Source organism: Rhinoderma darwinii, chromosome 8 (genome assembly GCF_050947455.1).
Source record: "Rhinoderma darwinii isolate aRhiDar2 chromosome 8, aRhiDar2.hap1, whole genome shotgun sequence".
In the NCBI taxonomy this organism is placed as follows: Eukaryota; Metazoa; Chordata; class Amphibia; order Anura; family Rhinodermatidae; genus Rhinoderma; species Rhinoderma darwinii.
Genome location: NC_134694.1, coordinates 80,665,120 through 80,676,237, shown reverse-complemented (window position 1 = coordinate 80,676,237; position 11,118 = coordinate 80,665,120). Strand labels below are relative to the sequence as shown.

The window sequence follows — 11,118 nt, the reverse complement described above, 5'->3', positions numbered from 1 at the left end:
TCAACAACAGAAAATGTGACTTTTTTTTGTTATCATCGTGGAATTGTTATTTATGCAGTTAAAAATATTTGCTCGAGAGTAAAGCTGGACGGAACTTTAATTTAAAGGGGTATCCCAATCTGACACTCTCGCATATCTACAGTCTGTGGGTGATGGGCCTCATTCAGTCAGCCCCCAAGACCCATCGCAGTTACCAAATTACAAAACCATAGCGTTCTATGGTGATCTATGTTCGGTTCACTTGGACTATGGGGGCCGGGTCCAGGACTTATGGCCAAATTACAGCAATCTGAATGAGGCCTTAACGACAGAGCCGAGCAAACTGCGTTGACATATGTGCCCACCCATTCATTCTATTGGTCACCTCAGTCAGGTGGGGATCCCAGAGGTAGGACGCCCACCTTCCAGACATTTATGACATATCCAGCCTCAGATAGGAATACCCTTTACATGTGATGTAGAATTATAAATTAAATAGATGATCTTTTGTTTTCATATTCAGGGTGACAATCTTATTACTTGCTGGAAGATTTGCCTCCTTCATAAACTATTTCCATTCACATTGTAAACGCCTCAGATGTGCGCCTCTATTCTGAGCTGTACGGTAGAGGCCGGGCTAGCCTGTATACTGCGGTGATTACGGGAGCTGCTGATGCCAATGATGAGTCAGAGTGTTTGGTGCTGATGTTGCTGCCATTTCATCAGATCTGTGCGGGCAGCTTCCTATGTAGCCCAGCTCTCCATCTTACAGCAGCCGGGGCCTCCTCCTATCGCTACATCCATTGTCTCCTGGGCACTGCCATCTGTCCGGGCATCGCCAGCCTAGGCGTTTTGTTGCTGCGTTGCACATCAGCTGATATTACGTGGCTGCGCTCCAGGATAGGCTGAGTGGACCCATGCATGTGCCCGGCGGCTGACGCTGATCCCTGGCATCCATCACTCCTATCTGATGCTGCATGACCGCTGCTGCCTGCATTGTGCCATCGCCTCCTCTATATAGGAAAGGGGCGCTACAGGCAGCGCTTTCCCGGAGAGGTAGGTGCCCAGTCTTGACGGTGCAACGGAGGATCTATCCCTGTACAGCAACCGGGCATAATCTGCATTGTCCGGTGCACGGAGCAGGCCTGGCACCGACCACTGCGGCCTTGTGTCCCTGTAGATATTACACTGCAATGTGCGTGCCCACATCTATTGCGTTAACCCCTTATATGTCGTTTATTTCATCTCAGTTACCCAAGGCCTGTGCATAACAAACCATCACCATCCTCTGCTGCAAAATGGAGGCTGTGTGACCTTTGCATCGCACCCCTCCCCTGCCGGTGATCAGGAAGCAGACCTCCCCTATTGTAATGAAGAACATGGCTCTGCCCAACACACACCTCCTGCCGCTCCACTGATTCCTGGATCTGCCCTAGACTTCCACTCACCTGTCTAGAACGCCCCCTGGAGGTTCAGGTTACAACTGCATTCAGCTGAATTTGAGTCAACAAGCTGGGACATGCACTGATTGAGCTCAGCATTAACAGTTCTAAATAATTGGCTTTGTCATCTGGTTTAAGAGGCTCCCTCTTGTAGTAACGATACTCGGATACCCATAAAAGTTCTGCATATCCGGCCACCTTCGTGTAGCGCTGGTAACTGGACTTCTCCGAGACGTAGAAGACTCTTGGAATAAAGTTTGTACCGTGCGGAGACGTAATTAAGCCCGGGACTCTGTACCTCGTGCGATCTGTGGATCTTTCCGTTAACTCTTTAAGAAGCAAATATCTGCTGAAGAAAGCAAATAGTTAACTTTTAAGGATAAACCGTCCTAAGGATAAGCTTAAACTGACCTGAAATAATGGAAGCAATCTGGTTGTACCAATTCCGTCTTATCGTGATTGGGGATTCCACGGTGGGGAAGTCATGTCTGATCCGAAGATTCACAGAGGGCCGGTTTGCCCAGGTTTCTGACCCCACGGTGGGGGTGGATTTTTTTTCACGGCTGGTGGAGATTGAACCGGGCAAGCGGATCAAGTTGCAGATCTGGGACACGGCTGGTCAGGAGAGGTTCAGGTGAGGAGTGACAATTTTTCTCTGTATTTGTAACAGATGGTGACCTAGCAATCTAATAAGCGCGTGTTCTGTTGTCCAGGGCAACCAGTGTCATTATTTAATTGGCGTTGCGCATATTATAAAATAATGAGAAATATACAGGGTGGGCCGTGAAAGACAGAACACTGTTTCCCTTATATGGTTCATATAGGAAAATGCTAAGGCCGGATTCCCAAGGGTCCGACACGCTGCGTAAAAACTGCGCAATGTATCCAACCTGCAGGCAGCACCTTCTGTTCGAAAAACCGCACCACATTGGTTTGCGAACTAAATTTCCGCTGTGGAATGCAGCGCTGGGTATAATAAAAAAAATTACCATACTTACACCCTCCCTCTTTTCTGCGCGTAGTCCGGCCTCCCAAGATGACGTTGCAGGCCATGTGACGCTGCAGCCTGTGATTGGCTGCAGTGGTCACATGGGATGAAACTTCACCCCAGGAGGCTGTACTGCAGGAAAAAAAAAAGACTGTTCCGGGTAAGTATGATTTTATTTATTTTTTCCTGAGTTGCGATTTTTGCGGTGGAATCGCTGCGATTCTGCTGCAAAAGTCGCAACACTTGGCATTCTGTTGCGGGTTTTGCATCCACATTGAATTCAATGGGGAAAATCCACAACAGAAAATCACTGCGTTTTTCTTCCGCAGCGTACTGTAAATGATGCAGAATTTACGCACAGAGTTCCGCCGTGTTTACTCTACTTGGGAACCCGGCCTTGACGGGCCTCATTCATCAAAACTGTCTTTGTTGCCCATAGCGACCAATCTGAGCTCTGCTTTTATTTTACCCGAGCAGTTTAAAAAATGAATGAGGCTCATCGTATTCTGGGGGGGGGGGGGGGGGGGGTGATTTATTAGAGGCCCAAGGATATAGATGCGAAAATTATCCCAACAGGCGCACGTCAGCAGAGCAACATGTCGACCTGTACTGAAATCGCTTCACCTGAGGCCACACCGAGTGTCGGTTGTGCAATAGTTAAAGGGGCGGGATACACAGAAGCGTGTGGCGTATGACCAGTGGCTACTGGATATAATCGCAGACAGCCACTTGGACCCGTTGCAATACATCATGTCCAATGAAGCGAGGCTCCATCTAACCGGGTGTGTTAATTTGCAGAACAATAGGTACCAGCACATAGGAAAATTCACACGAGATGCACCAACAGCCATTCATTATCCAATACTCGGTGTATGGTCCACAGTTCACTGATCACGAGCGCAAGTATTGTTTCTTTTAATAAGACTCGACGTACGTCCTGCACGTCCCTGTGCTGGGTTTAATGCGGCATTCACAGAAAAACTTACAATGAGCAAAGGGTTTTTGCCTCCACGGACTTTTATCTGAACATGATTAGACGGGCACAACTTTGCATGGCCACTCGCGTAAATGATGTCCTGTAACGGGTCAGTATGTCATTCTTCCATTATCCTGTACAACCCACACAAGGGAAACGGTACTTTTTCGTGGCCCACCTTGTATTATGAACTGAGCGCACCAACATATGTATAATATTTGCAGAAGATTTAAAATGGTCAGTTCACATCAATAGTGGCCCATGGACAAGGCCCCCAACGTTGCTCTGTTATCACCCTCAGGCTCCATTTACACGTCGGCTTAAATAGTCACTAACTTTTAAACAAACAATAGTACAAACCAATGTAAGAAATGTTATAACCGATCTTATTAGAGAAAATGTGTGTCTCTCCACTTATCAGACCCCCAACTGTTCACTCACTCTGAATTTACTGCTTTTTCCATCTCCCTAAGGCCTTATTCACACCAACGTGTCCGTTTTGAGCGTGTAAAAAACGCAGCATTTTTCCTGCGTTGCCGTTCCGTGTGACATCAGTGCGTGTCTGCGTTTTTTACGCGCGTATGTCACGCGTATCACGTCAGCAAAATAAACTGAAGGAGGTGGTTTTCCTTTTCAAAATCATTTCTTCAGCAACGGTTGCGTGAATCACGCACAGTATAGGACATACAGTAACTTTCACGCAGCGGATGCACGCTGCGTGAAAAACACTGAATGGCCCCATTGACGTGCATGGGTCCGTGTTACGTGCGTTGTTTTCACGTGCGTATCACAGACGTGAAATACGCTGGTTTGACTAAGGCCTAAAGGGGTGTTCCCAACTTAGACATGTATGGCTCATTCCAGCTCTGGGACGCGCACCTATATTGAGATCCAGGGTCACCAAACCTCTGCTTTGCCTGTTGTCGCGGCCGCAAGCTGCTGATTCCAGGCAGGGGCTTGTAGAGAGGGTGTGCTCTCTATTTTGTTCAATGGGAGTTACGGAAACAGCCGAGCAAGCGCTGCTTAGCTGTTTCCGTAACCCCATACCACAGAATGTATGTCTGGAATCGTCAGCTTGTGGCTGCCGCACCAGGCTAAATGCCAGTCGAGTGACCTCAGTTCTCACTATAGGTACGGATCCCGCATCTATCAGACGTTTATGGCATATCCTGTAGATATGCCATAATTGTCTAAGTTGGGAATACTCCTTTAAGAGAGATTTCTGCTGCAGATTTGCTGCCGTTTGTGCAGAAGATCCACACGACGATTAGCCCTTATTGTCAGCATGCTATTTATTTCTGCGGCAGAATTTTTGCCACCGCACAATTTTCCATTACATGTGAACGGGTTGGCAGAAACCCCATTCACATGCATTGGATTGTCGCCGGATTGGATGTGGAACCCGTGTCAAATCCGACACATGAACGGGGCTTTAGTTCTCATGCACACAGCAGTAATCCAGGTCCCATAGAGGTACATAGGGCTTCTACTTTCCCTCCGTAGTCTTTCGATTTCAAATCCTGGCATTCTCCATTGCATTCCATATTATGGAGGTATTCTCACCTAGAAGCACCACGCCAGACTCCTTCCTCCCAGCGCTCGCATTCCGCTGCAGCATTCAGTGTATGTGCACACGCTTACTAAAAAATCACTTCAAACAGCCGGATCTCCGGCTGTGGACCACCTAGAACAGTGACCAGGATCGCAGTTCCAGCTGTGAAACAACCAGAGAGATCACCAGTTGAAAACACAGGAATAAAAACTGTGTACTATATGATCACGCTGTGTTGCTGGGCTGGGAAGAGGGGAACTGTATGACACTGATTGGACAGCGTCGTACAGAAAACATTACACCGCCCAGAGTAAAAAGAGTCACCTCCTATTTGGCAAGTATAGCCCAATTAGCATATTTAGAAAAATGCTCATAACTTTGCAAATAATAAACTTTTTTGAAAAAAAAAATATTACACGGTCATCAGCATCATAGTGCCAATTAGATTTGATTGGGTATTCATAAACTATTGTCAGACCCTCCTTAAAAGACATGTATGTTTTCTCAACGAATTCATTTTTATTGCCCACAGCATCAAAGAAATAAAAGAAAGTGAAACATCTTTGTAAAGGTCTTGATTTAAATCATTCTAGTGTTTTATGTATACAGCTTTAATGCAAGCCTATGTATCGCCATGCTTCCAGACTACAAACAAACTATCCTGCTGTCATGTGTTACTCCACTTCCTCTGCCCCCTATTCTGTCTACAAGAAGGGGCAGAAGGATTGGAGTAACAGATGACTGCAGTAGATGTACATAGGTTTGCATAGAAGCCGTATACACAAAACACTAGAATGTTTTAGACCCCCTGCAAAGTTGCTTCATTTGTTATTTTAGGTGCAATTAAATAAAAAGATTGTAAACGTCCGCATAGCTGTTAATAATTAGTCTGCTGCTCCCCCCCCCCCCCATAGTATCAAAATTTCATGAGCCGCCACTACGCTCCGTAGTAACAAATCCGATTCCAGCTTTCATTTTGTTGGTGCAGGTTAGGACATGAAAGCAATGATCTGATCTGGTTGCTATGGACAACTCCTTTACTCTCCTACATTTACTTACATAAGGCCATGTTCATACAGTGCATTTTTTAAATTTTATTTATCTTTTCCTTATTTCCAAAACAAAAAGGAGACCTAGTAAAAATAAGAGTATAAGTCTAAGTTCACACTACCGTTGTCTCCGGTTTAAGTCTTTTCCATCAGAGGAAGAGATGACCGGAAATCCAAACGGAAAGCATCGCTTCCATTTGAATTACCATTGAGTTCAATGGTAATTCTTTTGTTTCAGTTGGATTCCGTTTCAGTCTGCAGCACTTTGGCTTCCGTTAAAAAAAACAAACCAAAAAACGGTGAATGGAGGCAAACTAAATCCAACCGAAACAAGAATCGCCATTCAAATCAATGGTAATTCATAAGGAAGCGATGCTCTCTGTTTGGATTTCCGGTCATCTCTTCCTCTGACAGAAGAGACTTAAATGGAAGAAAACGGTAGTGTGACGGGATCATGCAAATGGGAAGCCGCGTGCCCAGAACCTCTATGGTGGGACCATAAGGGCATGACCACACATGGCGGAATTCCTCCGCAACTGTCCGCATCAATGCCGCACCTAATCCGGGTTGCGGATTACGGCTGCGGATCTGCACAAAATGTGCAGAAAATTGATGCGGACTAGCTGCTGCGGACTGCGGGAAAAGTGCTTCTCTTCTCCCTATCAGTGCAGGATAGAGAGAAGGGACAGCACTTTCCCTAGTGAAAGTAAAAGAAATTCATACTTACCGCCCGTTGTCTTTATGACGCGTCCCTCCTTCGGCATCCAGCCCGACCTCCCTGGATGACGCGGCAGTCCATGTGACCGCTGCAGCCTGTGCTTGGCCTGTGATTGGCTGCAGCCGTCACTTACACTGAAACGTCATCCTGGGAGGCCGGACTGGAGACAGAAACAGGGAGTTCTCGGTAAGTACGAACTTCATTTTTTTTTTACAGATACATGTATATTGGGATCGGTAGTCACTGTCCCGGGTGCAGAAACAGTTACTGCCGATCGCTTAACTCTTTCAGCACCCTGGACAGTGACTATTTACAGACGTCTCCTAGCAACGCTCCCGTCATTACGGGAGCCCCATTGACTTCCTCAGTCTGGCTGTAGACCTAGAAATACCTAGGTCCAGCCAGAATGAAGAAATGTCAAGTTAAAAAAGCAAGACGCATCCGCAGCACACATGACATGTGCATGACAGCTGCGGACTTCATTGCGGAACTTAGAATCTCCATTGAAGTCAATGGAGAAATTCCGCCATGAGTCCGCCACTGCTCCGCAACAGACAGAGCATGCTGCGGACACCAAATTCCGCTCCGCAGCCTATGCTCCGCAGCGGAATTGTACGCATCGTGTAAACGAACACTGCTAAATTAAAGTGAAAGTCAATGGAGAAACGGCTCCGCTGCGGATTAACGCTGCGGAGTGTCCGCAGCGGAATTTAAGTGGAATTCCGCCATGTGTGAACCCGCCCTAATACACGCCTGTAGACTTTTAGGGGAGAATACCTCTGTAATACGGCATGTGATGGAGCGGGCCACAAACTCTCTTTTTTCTTATTGTCTTCCATGGAATTCTGAGGAAAAATAACTTGTATAGACTCAGAAGCACGTGTACCGTATGGGCGCCATATTACTGTTCCACTGCCATGTGTATTAGCCTTAAAGTGTAGCTAAATGTTTGACAAACTTCTGAATAGTCACAGTGACATGTCAGAAGTTTGGATTGGTGGGGGTCTGAGCACTGAGACCCCCACTAATCTCTAGAACGAAGCAGCTGAAGTGCTCGTGTGAGCGCTCAGCCGCTTCGTGTCTATTCAGCCTTTTCTGGAAATAAATGTATCGGTGTACGGACTCAATACAAAGTCTATGAGCCCGTACTCCGATACATCGGCTATCCGGAAGAAGCCAAACATACACCAAACGGCTCAGCACTCACACGAGCACTTCAGCTGCTTCGTTCTAGTGATTGGTGGGGTCTCAGTGCTCGGACCCCCACCCATCCAAACTTCTGACATGTCACTATGATCTGTCAGAAGTTTGTCAAACGTTTAGCTACACTTTGAAGAGTAATCCCATCTCCCCATTTATCTTCCCTTCCATGTCTGTCGTGGGCCACCACGTCCGGTTTGATGCATGGGGAGTCCACAGTGTGATTTACAGTTCAGGGCAGCGGCAATGTGATGACGCCATAGCGCCGCTGCCCTGAACGTGCACGCTCCCGATGCTGCTACATACACTGCACATAGCAGCCTCGCCAGTGTATAACATTGTAAAATAATATATAAGCAGGATTTATAGGGAGACAAAACTGATGCTGCCAAGTTGAATGCTGCCCGGTGTCCGTAACTCCTAACAACTAGCTGAACACCGAGAGGTAGACTCGGGCTGCCGAGAGAGATTTATAGGGGTCATTATGAAAGTTTAGATTTTTCTGTCCGCTAGTACAGGGGAATGGATTAAGGAGATGGGAATACCAAGGGGTTGTATTTCCATGTACCTTGTTATCACATAAAGGCATTAAAGAGGGGCGGGGGGGTCCCTGCTCAAGCTGAGTGTTACCAGTTAGTGGTGTGTCCCTACACTGACTGATAAATGTCCAATCCGTGCTGACAAAGTAAGACTGTGTAGGAACACCCCCTTTGACAAGAGGAATGGTAACACCCAGTTATCAATTTATATGTTTTTGTGGTGTTCTGTTCTTTTTGTCTTCAGGATTAGATGCTAGTAAAATTTGGTAGCACATAAATGTTTAAGGGGTTTTTCCATAATCAATATTTATCACTTATCCACTAAATAGGATATAAATATCTGGTCGTGGCGGTCCAACTTCTGGGACCCCAACGAATCACGAGAACGGGCTTACCTTGCCGCTCCTGGGAGCAACATGTGAATGGAGTGTATACTGCGTGTGCTCGGCCAACGCTCCATTCATTTCTATGGGGCTGCTGAAGATAGTGCTTGGCAGCCCCAAAGAAATGAATTGAGCAGTGGCCGAGCATGAGCAGTACCTCTTTATTCATATGGGGTTCTCAGAAACAGCAATGTAAGTCCTTTCTTGTGATCGGTGGGGATCCCAGAGGTCGGACACCCACCGATCAGATATTTATCACCTATCTTGTGGGTAGGTGATAAATAATGATTATAGGAAAACCCCTTTAATTATTTTCTGCAATTATTAAAGACCATTCTCATTTGTCATCCTTCAAAATCCTTGCTATTATGGTGCAGAGACTCAGAACAGTGTATTGGTAATGACGTTTGTATTTTGCATAGTTTTTCGTTTTTACCCCTATTATGTGTAACATTTTTACTCACTAAGGCCTAGTGGATCTTGAAGAATATGCAGTTTCCTATAATAAAACTGTTCTTTTTTTCCGTTTTATTACAGGTCCATCACACGTGCCTACTACAGAAATTCTGTTGGAGGTCTTCTGCTATTTGATATCTCCAACCGTCGCTCTTTCCAGAATGTCCATGAGTGGTTGGAAGAGGCTAAAGCTCATGTGCAGCCCTATCAGATTGTTTTTGTCCTGGTGGGCCACAAATGTGACCTAGACGCACAACGGCAAGTGACAAGACACGAGGCTGAGAAACTGGCCACTGCCTACGGAATGAGATATATAGAAACCTCAGCCCGAGATGCCATCAACGTAGAGAAAGCCTTCACTGATCTGACTCGCGATATATATGAGCTTGTTAGAAAGGGAGAGATAAATATGCAAGAAGGCTGGGAGGGCGTAAAAAGTGGGTTTGTCCCAAACGTAGTGCACTCCTCCGAGGAGGTAGTTAAATCAGACAGGCGGTGCCTTTGCTAAGCAGTAGAAGTTAATATCAAGGTCGCCATTGTGAACTCTAATAAAATAACACAGCCGTAACCAATCTGTGAGGTAAAAGGTTCCTTGAAATTGCTGTTGGTACTATAGTGCAAAGGGAGGTTGGACAGCGGAGGAAAAAAAAATAGTTTGTAAAATCAATAAACACATCTCAAACTTAAGGAAGCTCTTACATCTCTGGCAAGGGCCAAGTGTGCATGTCTATGTTTAGGAGTTGGGATTCATAAATCAATGATACCAAGAATTCAGATACATCCTAATTCATTTGATAAATTCTGTGTAGTTTAATGTTGGTAGTTTTATGCCGTGAGTTAATACCACAGTGTAATGGACATTATATATAGTTCTAGAAAAAGCAACTCTTTTATTTACTGTACCTTGGAATCAGATACACTGGAAATTATTTTCTAGCTTCTAATGATAAAATTTGTAATTTGCTGTTGACCCGAACTAGATCAATGGCCTTAAAGCGCGCGTCTCCGCAGCCAGCAGAGACGCAACGATGCCGATCCTACTACCAATTCACTAGGAGCTTTTAGCAATTCCGAGGTATAGTGTGGCTCGAGCCTTCTAGGAAATTGGTAGCATGAACGTCGGCACTGCCCACAAAACGGCTGCATCTGTTTATGTAAGAGACGGGTCGCTTTATGTATGATCAGTGGAGGTCCATACTGCCCCTGATTACTATAGAACTACTAATGGAGAATATGTAACAATTAAGGGTATACTACTATAAAAAGTAACACTGAAGCTTTCTCAAATGGAACTTGGGATTCTATTGCATTATTTTTCATTACTAATGTACTTTAAATGGTACTTATTTGAGTGGTAAATAGTTCTTTTGTGGATTAAAATGTGTCATCAGACCAAATGTGATATTTTGCACTATCCAAAAGAAAAAAAAACAGTAATATAAGCAATAGATGAAATTCCCTTTTTACTTCTGTGGCAATATAACCTCAATGCAGATTACAAGGTAACATAAGGAGCAGGTTGATGTTTTGGCCTTTTATCACAATGTTTGCTTAAAATACCATTACTGCCTTGAGACCAGGTATTGTTCAGTAGTTTCACAGGTTTATTTCACTTAGGAAACAGATAGAAGCATAAAACATTGCTGCCTATACCTTATAGAAATAACTTTCGCTAAGTTATTAATGTACAAACCAGAACATGCTGAAACGTCTGCGGTAGCATCCAATGATGTATAAGATGAGGCTGTGATCCAGCAGCCAGGCATTGAGCTCTTCTTAAGGAGGTCACACATACTCTTTAGGTTCCAAAATAACCTCACGCCTCGTAATGCTATT

General features: G+C 45.2%; 1 protein-coding gene across 1 annotated transcript; it reads left to right on the top strand.

The window, feature by feature from the left end:
- Window positions 1-1,750: 1,750 nt before the first annotated feature.
- Window positions 1,751-9,850, top strand: RAB39B (RAB39B, member RAS oncogene family). Its single transcript, XM_075835796.1, has 2 exons — window positions 1,751-2,055; window positions 9,364-9,850. The coding sequence occupies exons 1-2, from the start codon at window positions 1,841-1,843 to the stop codon at window positions 9,788-9,790; spliced, it is 642 nt and encodes a 213-aa protein (XP_075691911.1). The 5' UTR covers window positions 1,751-1,840; the 3' UTR covers window positions 9,791-9,850.
- The last annotated feature ends 1,268 nt before the right edge of the window (window positions 9,851-11,118 follow it).

Coding starts and splice junctions, on each gene's coding strand:
- RAB39B (XM_075835796.1), top strand. CDS start 1,841: ATGGAAGCAATCTGGTTGTACCAATTCCGTCTTATCGTGATTGGGGAT. Junction 2,056..9,363: donor GCTGGTCAGGAGAGGTTCAG/GTGAGGAGTGAC, acceptor GTTTTATTACAG/GTCCATCACACGTGCCTACT.